This window comes from Elephas maximus, chromosome 2 (genome assembly GCF_024166365.1).
Source record: "Elephas maximus indicus isolate mEleMax1 chromosome 2, mEleMax1 primary haplotype, whole genome shotgun sequence".
In the NCBI taxonomy this organism is placed as follows: Eukaryota; Metazoa; Chordata; class Mammalia; order Proboscidea; family Elephantidae; genus Elephas; species Elephas maximus.
The window spans coordinates 197,564,971-197,580,560 of record NC_064820.1 but is presented as its reverse complement, the minus strand read 5'-3'; the positions used below and the strand labels follow the sequence as shown (position 1 = coordinate 197,580,560).

Here is a 15,590-nt window from a genome sequence, read left to right as displayed (position 1 = left end):
ATCTCCATCTTTTCTCTCCCTCCCCTCAAAAAGGTAGAGGAAGTAGGGAGGAGAGGCCGTGCAGTAGAACACTTCTGCAAACCAAATCTCATATGAAATCCAAATTTATAATTACCACATAACCTCAGGACTCCAAAGAACACAATGCAGTGACTGCTGAGCTAGACATTAAACTCCTCCTCTCTCCTACACACAATGTTGGTACCTTAACTAACAAAAGCTACAGAAAAACCTTGAGGATACATGCCAGACTGCATATGAATATATCTACTGCCAATGAAACCGAGGTAACTAAGACAGGTCTAAATAGAAACCCATACCTTTAGATGCAGTAACACTGGCTGGATTAGCAGCATGGCAGGTTATACAGATGTGAAGGGAGCACCGGAAGCCCTTGTTTTGCATGACAGTGGGTGGGTATTTCTGGACACACTCTTCATGATAAAATTTTCCACACAAGGGCAGAAGGCACCTTTTAACATCTTCCCCACTCTGTTTACATACAAAACAGGTATGGATTCCTGAGAAACAAACAAAGTAACAAATTAATACCAATTCAAAAATTAACCCTATGTTAAGCCATTATGTGAAAAGTTAGTGAGGAACTTTATAATGGATTATTAGGCTGAGAAAATCCAATTCCAAAGAACAATGTTAGTATCGCTGTAAGAAGGACAATCTGAGGTTACATACTTGGTGATGTGAAGCAACAGGAAGTACACACATCACCTACAAAGCACTCTCATCAAAAGAAAAAACTGTACCTAAATTTAATTCATCCTCTTAACTTAAGTACAAGTTTACAGAAAAAAATGGAGGATAGGGGAACGGGGTCATACAGTCACTCTAAGGATACAGTCAATCGAATCTAGAATGTGGAAAATTAAACGGAACAAGTAAACCTAACAACAATGTGGGTTGTCACTCCAGTCTATTTGCTAACATAGAGAAAATGTCACAAATAGAGGGAAGCACCACCGGGACCATGATCTTACACCCAACCCACCAAATCCACTGCCATAGAGTCAATTCCAACTCACAGAGATCCCACAGGGTTTCCAAGGCTGTAAATCTCTACGAAAGCAGACTGCCACATCTTTATTCCACAGAGCAGCTGATGGTTTTGACCTTTCGATTAGCAATCGATCGCTTTAACTACTGCACCACCAAAGCTCATTTTATTTTTTTATTGTGCTTTAAGTGAAAGTTTACAGATCAAGTCAGTCTCTCATATAAAAATTTATATACACCTTGCTATATACTCTTAGTTGCTCTCCCCCTAATGGGACAGCACACTCCTTCTCTCTACCCTGTATTCCTGTATCCATTCAGCCAGCTTCTGTCCCCCTCTTCTTTCTTATCTCCTCTCTAGAAAGAAGCTGCCCACATAGTCTCATGTGCCTACTTGGGCCAAGAAGCTCACTCCTCACCGATATCATTTTCTATCTTATATAGTCCAGTCCAATCCCTGTCTAAAGAGTTGCTTTGGGAATGGTTCCCGTCTTGAGCTAATATAGAAGGTCTGGAGACCATGACCTCCGGGGTCCTTCTAGTCTCAGTCAGACCATTAAGTCTGGTCTTTGTACAAGAATTTGAGGTCTGCATCCAACTGCTCTCCTGCTCCAGCAGGTATTCTCTGTTATGTTCCCTGTCAGGACAGTCTTCGATTGTAGCTGGGCACCATCTAGTTCTTCTGGTCTCAGGCTGATGTAGTCTCTGATTTATGTAGCCCTTTCTGTCTCTTGGGCTCATAATTACCTTGTGTCTTTGATGTTCTTCATTCTCCTTTGCTCCAGGTGGGTTGAGACCAATTGATGCATCTTAGATGGCTGCCTGCTAGGATTTGAGACTCCAGACACAGGGCTCCTTTTAAATACTGAACCCACCATGAATGCTTCATAAGGGAACTATGTGATAAATCTCCAAAGCAGGAAGGGGACAAGGGGGAAGAGTGTTTTTGTATATTAAGAGAAATATAAAAAAATAATAATGCATATATCTTAATTAGATCTTGATTCAAAACGACTGTAAACAGGCATCTTTGAGACAAATGAGAAAATCTGAAAATGCTCTGGGTAACAGATGGCACATAGGAGCTAATGTAAAATTTTGCTACATGTTAGATACGTTTCATAAAAGTATATCTGTTAGAGAGGACTTTTGAAATATATGAATAAAATGATACGATGTCAGAGGCAAAAAGTTAATAACTACTGAAGCTAAGTAATGGCTGCACGGGGTTTCTTTACACTTTTTCCTCAAGTTCTGAGTGTCTGAGGATTTCAGTAATAATAATAATAAAGAAATTCACCTCTCTGAGAGGCAGTACAGGTAAGGGAAAGAACCCAGAGTGAGAGGCAGAGGGACCTGGTCCTCTATCTTGCCTCTTGTATTTGTTGGAAACTGGAGTTTATTCAAATCACCTCACCTCATCTTCAAACACTGAGATCATCCAACTGATAAAAATTTTGGAAAAAAATTAAAAAATATTATTTGTACAGAAGCAAACCATTGCTGAATAGCTGGCAGCTATTACTAAACTTGAGCGACCTAAATTTTTTTTTTTTTGGGTTTGATCATGGACGCTAAGTGACGCATGACTCTCTCTCTCTATGTGTGTGTATGTTGTTGTTGTTGTTTGGTGCCAAGTGAGTTGGTTCCAACTCATAGCGACCTCAAGTACAATAGAACAAAACACTGACCAGTCCTGTGCCATCCTCAAACAATCGTTGTTATGCTTAAGCCCACTGTTGCAGCCACTGTGTTAATCCTTCTCACTGAGGGTCTTCCCCTTTTTCGCTGACCCCCTACTTTAGCAAACATGATGTCCTTCTCCAGGGACTGATCCCTCCAGACAACATGTCCAAAGTATGTGAGACATAGTATTGCCATCATTGCTTCTAAGGAGCATTCTGGTTGTACTTCTTACAAGTCAGATTTGTTTGTTCTTTTGGCAGACATGGTATATTCAATATTCCTCTCCAACACAATTCACAGGCAACAATTTTTCGGTCTTTCTTATTCATCGTCCAACTTTCACATGCATAAGAGGCAACTGAAAACACCATGGCTTGGGTCAGGCACACCTTGGTTTTCAAGGTGACATTTTTGCTTTTCAACACTTTAAAGAGGTCTTTTGCAGCAGATTTGCCCAATGCAATGTATCTTTTGACTTCCTGACTGCTGCTTCCATAGGTGTTGACTGTGGATCCAAATAAAATGAAATCCTTGACAACTTCAATCTTTTCTCCATTTATCATGATGTTGCTTATTGGTCTGGTTGTGAGGATTTTTGTTTTCTTTACGTTGAGATGTAATTCATACCGAAGGCTGTGGTCTTTGATTTTCATCAGTAAGTGCTTCAAGTCCTTTTCACTTTCAGCAAGGCAAGTTGTATCAGCTGCATAACATAAGTTGTTAATGAGTCTTCGTACAATCTTGATGCCCCATTTTTCTTCATATGGTCCAGATTCTCGGATTATTTGCTCACCATATAGACTGAATAGTTATTGTGAAGGATACAACCTTGACAAACACCCCTATTGACTTTAAACCACTCAGTATCCCCCTGTTCTGTTTAAGCAACTGCCTCTTGATCTATGTAGAGGTTCCTCATGAGCATGATTAAGTGTTCTGGAATTCCCATTCTTTGCAATGTTACCCATAATTTGTTATGATTCACACAGTCAAATGCCTCTGCATAGTCAATAAAACACAGGTAAGCATCTTTCTGGTATTCCCTGCTTTCAGCCAGGGTCCATCTGACATCAGCAATGACATTCCTGGTTCTGAGTCCTCTTCTGAATCCGACTTGAATTCTGGCAGTTCCCTGTCAATATACTGCTTTGTGTGTGTGTGTGTGTGTATGTCAAAACTTATCAAAGTGTACACTTTAAACAAGTGCAGTTCACTGCCTGTCAATTACACAACAAAGCTTGTTTGAAAAAGGAATGAACTACTGATACACACATCGACGTGATGAATATCGAAAACATTATGCTAAGTGAAAGAAGTCAAACACAAAAGACTATATGCTGTTAGAGTCCATTTCTATAAAACTCTAGAAAAGATAAATCTAATCTCTTGTAACAGAAAGCAGATAGATCAGTGTTTGCCTGGAACTGGGGATGGGGGTGGTGAGGGCTGACTGAGATGCGAAGCACAAGGGAACTTTTGGATGATGGTAAAGTTCTATATGTTCATTGGTTGTAGTTATTTGGTTGTCTAAATTTATCAAAAGCCATCAAAATGTACGCTTAAAATGGGTATATTACACTTCAATAAAGTTGATTAAAAAAGGAGAACAGCCTCACCTTACATTAACCCGTCTTAAGAGCATTACATCATAATAAAAATAACAAACAAGACTGGCAAAACTGGAACACTGGCACAAAAGGCAAGGAAACCTTTTTAACATTGAGATAGTGGAGTCATGCACTTACCTGGAAGTTTTTTTCTAAATTTCATATTCAGGGGTACATGGCACTATTTCCCATAATGATCAAAAAGCCCAACTGGGCAGAAGGCAAAATAACCTCACAACTATCTTTTTCCAGCTGTTGTTCCCACACTGTTGAAATGGCTGCATAAAAATGAAATAACTGTCCCAACAGATTGGGGTTCTCAGTATGACCCAGTGCAGATTTCACATGTATTTACAGACATGAGTTAATAGTCTCTTGTTTACCACAGGGGCTACTAAAAGCCTATATACTCTTCCCATCATTTTCACCAATCCAAGAAAAAACATCCTCAACTTCCTTACTCTACCTCCCAATTCAACGATACAGTCCACTGTCATGGCTAGCTTTGCTTCTCTTCTGAGACTATCCTCTCTAATCCTCTGTGACTGTGTACTCTATTTATTATTCCCTCTTCTACTGCAGAAATGTATTACTCTACACTGGTTCTTAACTTTCATCCTACGAACACTCAAGATCTTTTTCCCCCGACCCTATAATATCCCCCATTAACTATTGCCCTCCTTTCCTTTGTAGTCAACCTTCTTTGAGTAGTATACACTGCTGGGCATTCACCCTCAAGACTGGTCTATTTTGTCTCTAATATACCAAACACTGCTGGCAAACAGTCCAGCATTTTCTCAATGTTAAATACAACAGCCTCTTTTCACTCCAGAATCTCCTTAGTCCTTTGACACACCTGCCCCTGCTGAGGATACTCGACTCCATGACTTCATGGATATTCTTTGACTAGCCCCTTCTCCCTCTCCAGTAGTTAGTTGCAAGTGGGTATCCCTCGGTACCGTCCTTGGCCTGCATAAGATCTATACTGTCAGCCCTGCATTCTTCACTGTTTACACACTATGACTCCCACACATTACGCTGAAAAAAGGAACACTCTCCTCAGCACACCTTGTGAGGTGCTTCACGGCCTGGTCTCAGCTGGCCATTCCCAGTGTCAGGCCCAATCTGTACACTGTAACTCTCCCCAAATGTATTTTTTTTATAGTAAATATTTTTATTGAAATATGATATACATATAGAAAAGTGCACAAATTCTAAGTGTACAGCTTCATGAATAATCATGACTGAACACACTCGTGTTATCACCACCCAGATCAAGAAATATAAAACATCGGCAGGAAGCCAGAAGTCCTCACCTTGTACTCTTCTCAGTTGCTACCTATGCCTCTTCCCCAAAATAACATAAATTCTAACCACACTGATCTATACTCTCTAGTCCCCAAATACTTCATACACTTTCATTACTGGTCCTTCTGTCCTTCTCACCACACCAATTTGTTTCTCTCTTAAACCTAAACTCAAATATCTTCCCCTGTAACATAAGCTCATCTCTGTTCACTCGCTACTTTAAATGTATCTCCGTTACAATGCTTTTCACACTACATTATGCTATCCACTTACTATTCACTTGGTATGATTTTTCAGGACAGGAGCCACACCACTCCATTTTTGTGTCCATAGCAACTAGCTGGGTGTTGCCATAAAATAACACCTCCAATAAACATTTAGTTTTTTTTGTCCCCCGCAAGAAACTTAAAACTCAAACCTCCTTTGGAAACGTAGCAGCCAAGCTCTTAACTACTGCACCACCAGGGCTCCATATCTACTTTACCTGTGCGACATTCATTGCAGATAAATTTTCCTCTTGGCATCTCAGTTAACCCAAGGCACTCCAGGTGGAACGCCCCACAGCACTGAGCCTCACACAACAGCAGCTCGCCCAGTTTCTCACAGTTCTGTTAAGAGAAAGAAAACATCTGGGTATAGAAAAGGTTTTTTAAAAAACCCCAAGCAGAAGGCCCTCACGAGGACAAAGATTAAGCAGCAGCTTGCCAGAAATAAGAAATCCCACCCATTCACTCAACCAATAGTTAATGATTATCTCCTGTATGCCAGGTACCACACAGTCCCTGGCTCTGTTAGTTCTTATATTCTAGGGGTAGAATATACAATCAAGCAAATAAGCAAACAGGAAAGATATTAGATAGCGGTAAGTACTAGGTAGAGAGTTCAAATAGCTACTTTGGATTGGGTGATTGGCGATGGCCTCTCAAACTGTGCTCTGAGCTGAGCTCTGAGTAACAAACCAGCCATGGGGAGATCTGAGGGAAGGAGAAGGAAGACAGCAAATACAAAAGCCCAGAGCCAGAAACAACCATGGCATACTTGAGAATCACCAAGACAGCCAGTTATCACTGGAGTAAAGTGAACAAAGGTTAAAAGTGATAGAAGATGAGGTGAGAGACAGGCAGGCAAGGGGTGGACTTACAGTGTAACAAATTATGGCAGAATTTTAGATTTCATCCTAATTGCAAAGCGGTACCATTAGAGGGCTTTATCAAGGGAAGGCTCAAATCAGGTGACCGTTTTTTAAAAAAGATCCCTCTGACAGAGTCACAGGCAAGAACAGAAGAGACAAAACAGGAGGATACTGCAGTGGTTCAAGCCACTGGACTTGGGTCATAACAATCCCCCAAAGAACTCCTACTAAGGTCTCAGCAACCCCTTAAAATATGAAACCTTTCCTAGATGATCTCTCCTAGGACACGTCATCACCCAAGACACATCAAACCAAAAACCAAACCCGTTGCCGCAGAGTCAATTCCAACTCACAGCGCCCTACAGAACAGAACAGAACTGCCCCATAAGATTTCCAAAGAATGAATGATGGATTCGAACTGCTGACCTTCTGGTTAGCAGCCGAGCTCTTAACCACTGCACCATAGGGCTCCCACCTAAACAGGGACTTAGAAAATAAGGATCTGGGTCTGTTACTCTGAAGAAATTATTAGAATTACAAAAATTCTATAAATTCAGAACGCATGTTTCTTTTCACCACTCTAACACCCTGCCTTGTTGACCTATGGTGATTTGCAGAAAAATGCTTTAAAAAAATGAAAGGAAGGAAGGAAAAAAAACTTTATACTTATTCTGGAATACATGAAAGGGTAAGGACACCAGGCAAGTTCTACTATCTTTAGGAACCCAAAGAAAGAGAACAGATCTAGACTACTTAAAAACATCAAAGCTGAAATAAACAAATGAGTAGGAGAGCTGTGGGTAGAAAGGCCAGTGAGGCAGCCTGGGATTTAGAGGGAACCTCAGAGCCTTAATCAACCTGTAGTCGTCTTGCTCCCTGCTGCCCCATTATCCACTACTCACACATAAAAACTGACAAAAGACATTAATGTTATTATGTACTTTGCTTTGTATATTCAGAGTGCCAGAGATATCAGTTTTCATGTGTAATAAACAAATTCACTGTTATCACTTAAATAGGAAAACTTCAATGATAGTAAATTGAGAATAAGTTTTTCAAATTAACCAAATGCTATGAGATACTTGAATTTAAGAAGGTGCTATTAATAATTATACCAGCACAAGCAGCTTTAAACAAAGACTTGCCCAGTCAAGCCAGGACCATAAGGTTATAAGGTTACCCGACTTCGTGTTTTATTCATAATCCTTTTAAAACATACCATACCCTGACTTGTCTCACTCAGTAAATAATAAGCATAAGTTTCTGAAGCCCCCACTGTGTTTGGGGGCTGGTGTGAATATCATCAGCCTTCTTTATCTAACAATGAAAATGAATATACAAAGAGATGGGGCTGAAATTGTATTGACCATAAGAACATATTCTGGACTTAGTTTCATTTCAGTTGTTTCAATTAAAAAAAAAAAAGCTAATATTGTCTACTTTTTATACCCCAGGTTTTAAGAATTTACATAGGTAAATAAAGACCATAAAAAGAGAACACAGATGAAATTGTACTGACCATAACAACATATTCTGGACTTAGTTTACTTTAATTTCAGTTGTTTCAATTAAAAAAAAAAAAAAAAAAGAGCTAATATTCTCTATTTTTTATACGCCGGGTTTTAAGAATTTACATAGGTAAATAAAGACCATAAAAAGAGAACACACCCTAAGCATTCATTTAATTGACTTTACTCCCAAAGTCAGATAAATGCTTTTTAACAATAAAGTGGAGTCACATCTCACAGAGAGGCAATGGTTAAGATTCTAAGCCCAGACTGCCTGGGTTTGAATCCTGGCTTTACTATGTGACTTAAAGGCAAGTTTTTTTTAACCTCTTTCTGACTTAGTCTCCTCATATGTAAAATGGGAATAATAACGGCATTCTACCTTATGAGGTTTTATGATGATTAAATGATGAAACGTTAATAAAGTTTGAACAATACTTAACACAGTAAACAATATATAAATATATTAAATAAATGGGAAAATATAGTGATGTTCTCTAATGTCATTACTTTAAAGCAGGAAAAAAAAATCTCAAAGCTAAATTTATTCTTGAAAATATCCTTAGAAACCCAAAGATTTTCAAACTATAGAGGTACAGGAGACTGTATTTGACTGAGTGACAACAGATTCACATCTCCTATCTCAGACCTACTTCAGAGCATATACTCATTGGCTACAAAGGCAGGTAGTTCACAAACACTAAACTACTTCTCTTCGTTTCTCTGTCTTTTTGTGGGAAGGGGAAAGAGTGAAATATTTGAAATATGTGACTCCATTGAAACCACGATATTAAACATGCAGACAAAATGCAACTGAGAGAATATTCTCTACCTGACAAACATTCTCCTTGAGTGCAGCTCCTCCACCGCGTTCGCCTTGCATTCTTTTAGACACAGGCATTCCATGGTCATGCTCTACGCCCTCCTCAATGGCCTCTTTGGGGCTTGCCGCCGTCCTGTGTGTCATCAGTTCTCCCTTGCAGAGAAAAAATAATGTCCCACATCTGCATTATTGATGTCTCCTCCATCTGACCCCCTCCCTCTGGGCTGCTATTTGTCTAGCCATTAAGCACTTACAGATGTTCAGCCAATCACGCGGGCGGACTGCATGCAATGTTAGTTCTAACCCTGCTGTGATTGGGCGGGTAGTGGGCGCCTCATGCCCTGCCACTAACTGCTCTGAGGCTGTTCCACTGGAACTTTTTGAGCTGTTCCATTTTAAGGTTTCACTAAGGGAGAGAAAACATTCTTAAGTTTATTTGATTACTTATTTGTCCTTCCAAGATCAGTGTTTCCTAAATAATGCCCCCCCTTGGGCATTCTATTCAAATTATCCTGGAAAGAAACACTCTGTATCATAATGCGTGATGCTGACCTAACTTGTTCTAACTCTCCTTTAACCTGTATTGGAAAGCCAGAGATAACAGCATCAATGACTGCACTGATGCTCTGCAAGGAAATGGTTTTAAGTCAATCTTTGCTTCTTGAAGGTCAATGTTTGCAAACATTATCCTAAAATTAAGCAGCTGATGATCTCAAGAAATAAGCAAATTATTTTTTCCCATTAATCATAGCAGGCTCAAGTTTTAAAGGGTAATATGTTCATTCAGATCATATGGTTACTTCATAGTCTGGCTCTGTGGTTTGAGGAACAAGTTTACTTAATGATGAACTACTGACACCTACAGCATTGGATGTGATCTTTTTAAAAGGCCATATCCACACTTCCCACGTGTTCCTTGATTTATTTTCACTAAATCAAGCTCTCCCTTCTCTCCAGGATTCCTTAGCGCTATTAGCTACTACAAAAGAACACTGTTCTTAAGTAAACTCAAGGGAAAGAAAGATGTGGCCTCTCCTATGAAAAGTAGCTTCTCTTTGGAAGATCAAAAGATCAGGAACTGAGTAATACCTCTGAGCTTGCAGTCTCCTTTGATCGGTCATCATTTTTCACTTTTTTACACTGCACCTTGGCTGTAGCGTGCCTCTGACGTTTTCGCTTCCTTGGTTTATCAAACATCTTGGTAGTACCTAAGACAGGAAAACAGGTGTTACTCACTGGCTAATTACTCACATGTCTTTACCATCCTCAAATAAAGGGATATCACAGAATTATGAAATGTTAGAGTAAAAACCAACTTTAACAACTATTTAATTCTCCTACTTCATAGAAGAAGAAAAAACTTACCCATAACTACATAGTTAGTTGGAGAAATCACCACATATAAACTCTGACTCATAATAATTAAAAAGAATGTGTACAGGTTATTAAAGCAATTTCATTTTATATGACAGAAATGACAGACCTTCTAGTTCCCCAAAGTGCTTTAATATTCTTTGGATGGAGAGGAAAGGCATTTACCAGTCAGGAAAAGATACTAATTCCTAGCATCCAAGATTAAAGACAGAAAGTTGTGCCACTACATGGCTTAAGGATTAATATGAAGGGTTGAAATATTTAAGACCTGGCTTACAGGAGGGGAGAAAAATACATCCCTCACCAGATAGTAGCTTAAAGAATATTTATGCAGTAGTAGCGTATCATTGGGGCAGTTCTAGTCTGACCTACAGGGTCGCTATGAGTCGGAACTGACTCAACGGCAGTGGGTTTTTGGGTTAGTGTATCATTAAATAGTCAACAATATAAAATGAATGCTTGGTCTCCTCTAGCATGCTTAGAAAAATCAATTTCAGTCCCTCTCTATTATTATCCACATTTCATCTCTTTTGTATAAAAACAAGAGGAATCTAAAGAGGTATTTCATGAAATGGTCCAGGATATTTTTGCTAGTTATCAGACTGCTCAGTGCTCCTTTGGGTCCGTCTGACCCAGATGGAAAGCTCTGCTATCAAAGGGAGAGTTAATGTGATGGCAAGTGAAGGTTCAAATTTCTTATGAGCTGGAACACTCAGACAAAATTTAAAAAGGATAAAGTTCAGGTTGTTGGTTTTACAAAAAAACGAAGTACAGAAGTATAGGAAAGAGATGACATTATTCTGAAAGCAGTTTATTTTAAAAGCAAGCAAATAAACCAGCCTATGGAATTATAATTGTCCACAAGGTTAAAATAAGCTAATATATTGCTAGACAGTTTAATTAGCTTGGGTTACTGTAAGTGTGACATCTCAACATAGTAAATGTAGTAAATATCACTGAACTGTACACATAAAAATGGATGCAATGACTTGTTACATATATTTCACCATATACACATACACACACATACAAAGTGTGCCATCTAAAACCACATGAAATATAATCTGCCCATGATATTCTTCACTGGCAGACCACATCTGATCGAAGTGGTAGAAATAACTGATGAGAAAATCTGGGGTGGATAACAACACGATACTGTGGCAATTAATTTGGTCAGGCAGGATGCAGTTCCCCAACCTTGCCACCTGTTTCATCTTCATATTTCTTCTATAAAACAGGGATACTACCCTACCTTTGTCATTCTTTAGATGGACCAGAGATAATGGCTGTTAAACAAAGGACCTGGTAGACAGTAAGTGCTCAAACTACTATTTTATCTGTTCTTGAGTGAAGGGCTGCCCATCCTTCCTGTGGGCAAAATCAAATCACCAAGATTCCCAAGCTTTTAAGCAGGAACCACAATGGAATAGTCTCAAATATAAGCTCTCTTTTTTAAGCAGATGTTCACTGATTAAGGGTGACAGAAGAAACTAAGACTGTTAGTGAAAGGCTGTCTCATGATTTATAATTTCTCTCTTAACGCAGACTCCATACTTTCTGTTCTACAGGGGATGGGGGGGTGGCGGGGGAGAGGACTCAAAGCCAAGAAATTAATGATGTAGTCTGGAGAATTAGATTAATAGGAAAATCAGGAAGCTGATTTTGCTATATTGTTCCAAGTATTTCCTTACTCCAATATAACTCTAATTCTAATCAACTGATTCCAGCATAAAGCCTAAAAATAACAATATAATTTTCTACTGTCATGCATAGTTTCAGGAATCATATTTTGAGCAAAGAAGTCTTAGAACCTGCAAACTTACTGGTCTTGTTTATATGCTTAACAACAATTTTTTTAGCTGACTGACAAGGTGCTTCATTCTTTATTTCTACGTTGCATTTTTTAAATCTCAAAAATACTCACCTTCACCAAACTGTTTAGAATGAGTTGCGCCACATGATTCAGTAATGTCATTCTCCAAGTGGCCAGTTTCATAACACTACAAATAAGTAAAGTGCAACATGTTTTACAGAGGAATGGTAAATAAAACCTTTGCCTTATATGCCAAAAACTGAACTATCTAATGCCACAGATACAGGGTCCTGACTGCTTTTCACAATTAAAAGAATAGTAGTACACTAACAGCTTACCCAGAGATTCCCAATATATAAAGCACGCAGATACAGAGTACTGCTCTGATTGAAGTGGGAGAAGAAGAAGAAGGGTATATACTCAGAGGACTACCAACTCAGTTCTATCCTATCCCACCCTGTATTTAAAAATCACCTTCCTAAAATCTTGTTTACAACCATTAGATTTTAGATGGACTTATTTATTCGATGAAATCTGAATATTAAACAGCCATGAAACATGGAATGTCTTTCCAACTTAAGTAACTTCAAATTCATCTAAAGTAACATTAAAATTCAAAACAAAACCCTTATACATCAAGAATAATTGCCTACACATTTTAGTCATCCACTACTGATGCTTATATGAATTAGATCCATTCCAAGAAAATGTCTTCTCCTATGGGAATGATAATATTAATCATCATGACTATAAAACAAAATTTAGTGGCCACAAAAGGCAATATAATGGATGCTATTCTTGCTGTAAAGTTCCCAAAGTATGAGACCAAAACAAGACAAAATATAACTACGAGTTTCAGAATGTTCATTATATATACTAATAAACCACAAGAATACAACTTTGTTCACATTCAGTGTAGATCACGGTCTTAACGAGTCAAATGAAGAGGCAAATGCTAGCCATCCAGTGAAATGAAAAAAAGACTCCTAGCCAAGCTCTCAAAATAGATTTGAAAATTTTTTTTAAAAGCAGCATCTACATTATTTAGGTAACCAATTTATACTTCATTGCTTAATAGTCACCCAAAAGATGTGGAGCACAATAATTAGAATGTTCTGAAACTACTGTCAAGAGAATGATGCAGGAAATATTCCTCATTTCTAACCTCATTGAATTTGTAAATTAAAACAGAAATAACAGCACAAAATTCATACTACATGAAAATAATCCATCCACTCTGCTTAAGACTGAAAAAGACTGTAGAACTTTGTTTTTAAGAGCCTCAGAGGACGTGATTAAGATGCCAGCAACTTACTTTACATATATGGTCTGCTATGAACATGCATTAAGCCAGTGTACTCTTAAGGCACCACAGCCTCAGCAGATAACCCTTCTCTTTCTAACCCACTGATTGACCCATCCACAGAATGGGTGACCTGCCTAGTAATCCATGGTTTAGTGCCAAGATGGGCTTCAAACTTCTGACAAAATGTATCTCAGAGTAATGAGGACTTCAACAGTAAAGCTGACAAAGTAAGATGGCAGGATTGACTCCTAAAACAGACAAGAGCCCAGTGTTTTGGCCCATATTCATTCCCTTTTCCACTGTCTGGTTTTCTCTTGTTCTATTGCCAGATCTGCCACCTCTCTCCCCCCAAAAAGCTAAAATTCAACAGTGACAGTTATTAATTATGTCCAATAATTAATAACAGACAAGAAACATTAAAAAAGGAGAAGGGAGATCAGAGAATATTTTAACAAGTGGTACCAGAACAATCAGACACCCACATGGGGAGGGGACTTCGAAACTCCATCTTACTCCACAAGCATTAATTCAAGACAGAACAAAGATCTAAACATGAAACCCAGAAACATAAAGCTCCTAAAAGCATCTCTGTGTTCATGGGGTAGACAGAAATTTCTCACATAAGACAAATCAATAAATTTAAAATTTTCTTCTCATAACAGGTACTATTAAGAAAATAAATAGGCAAGCCTCGGACTGAGAAAAATATTCACAGTACATATCTGACAAAGGATTTATACCCCAAATATATAAATCACTCCTAAAAATGAACCATAAGATAAATAGCCCAATGAAGAATATGAGTGTATGTGAAGTCACTTCACAAAAATGCAGAATAGTCTTAACAAAGCACAATCTAAGGGGCTCAACAGCATTAAGGAAATACAAATTAAAACCATAACGAGTGAACACTTGACACCAAACTGAATCTGACAATACCAAATGCTAACAAGGACATGGAACAAATGAAACGCTCATATATTGCCAGAGGGAGTGTAGAGTTGCACACCATTTTTGAAAATTGGTTAAGACGGGTTCTTAAAAAGTTAAACACGCATGAGCCAGCAATTCCACTCCTAAATATTTACACCAAGAGAAATTACAACATTATGTCCACAAAAAGACTTGGAAAGAATATTCAGACCCTTATTCATAATAGCCTCAAAAACGGGGGGGGGGGGGGGGGGGGAGATATGACCCAAATGTGCATTGACCATAGATGGGAGAATGAATTAGAAAACTATAATATAATCATATAATGGAATATTATTCAGCAATAGAAAGAACTACTGACATAAGCATCATTGTGGATGTATCTCAAAAACATGTTGCATAAAAGTAGCCAGGTTAAAAAAATACATATCCATCCCTGGGTGGCACAAATGGTTAATATACGGGGCTCCTAACCAAAAGGCTGGAGGTTTGAGTACACCCAAAGGCACCTCAGAAGAAGGCCTGGAGATCTATTCTGAAAAATCAGCCACTGAAAACCCTATGGAACACAGTTCTATTCTGACCCACATGGCGGTGCCGTAAGTTGAAATTGGAATTGACTCAACAGGCAACGGGGTATGTGTGTATGGTTCCATATACAGTGAAACCTGTCAGATCCGGAACTCACTGGGACTGTCATGTTTTTCCAGGTCTCCCAAGTTTTCCCCGCCTTTGACAGGGTGCAGTCCTACCACTTTTCTATTGCTCTCTATTAGTGGAAAACATGTGAGTTTTCCTTCTCTGACAGGTTTCTGCTTTACACAGGTTCCAACTTTCGCAGGCTTTACTGTATGTATGTGTATACATGTGTATATGTTTAATTCCATGGAAACCCTGGTGGCATACTGGTTAAGAGATACAGCTGCTAACCAAAAGGTCGTCAGTTCAAATCAACCAGGTGCTCCTTGGAAATTCTAGGGGTAGTTCTACTCTGTCCTATAGGGTTGCTATCAGTCAGAATCGACTCGACAGCAACAGGTTTGGTTTTTTGGTATGTATGATTCCATATATATATGTGTGTGTGTGTGT

At 38.7% G+C, this 15,590-nt stretch overlaps 1 protein-coding gene across 6 annotated transcripts in view; it reads right to left on the bottom strand.

Moving 5' to 3' along the window:
- NSD1 (nuclear receptor binding SET domain protein 1) overlaps window positions 1-15,590 on the bottom strand; it is a 208,850-nt gene that overhangs the window by 53,201 nt on the left and 140,059 nt on the right. For all 6 annotated transcript variants that reach the window (XM_049874394.1, XM_049874393.1, XM_049874397.1 and 3 more), the window contains exons 9-13: window positions 12,374-12,449; window positions 10,165-10,283; window positions 9,085-9,228; window positions 6,097-6,220; window positions 321-521 (exon numbers count right to left, since the gene is read on the bottom strand). In XM_049874394.1, the coding sequence (XP_049730351.1) occupies window positions 321-521; window positions 6,097-6,220; window positions 9,085-9,228; window positions 10,165-10,283; window positions 12,374-12,449 (664 nt within the window). The remainder of the gene's footprint in view (window positions 1-320; window positions 522-6,096; window positions 6,221-9,084; window positions 9,229-10,164; window positions 10,284-12,373; window positions 12,450-15,590) is intronic.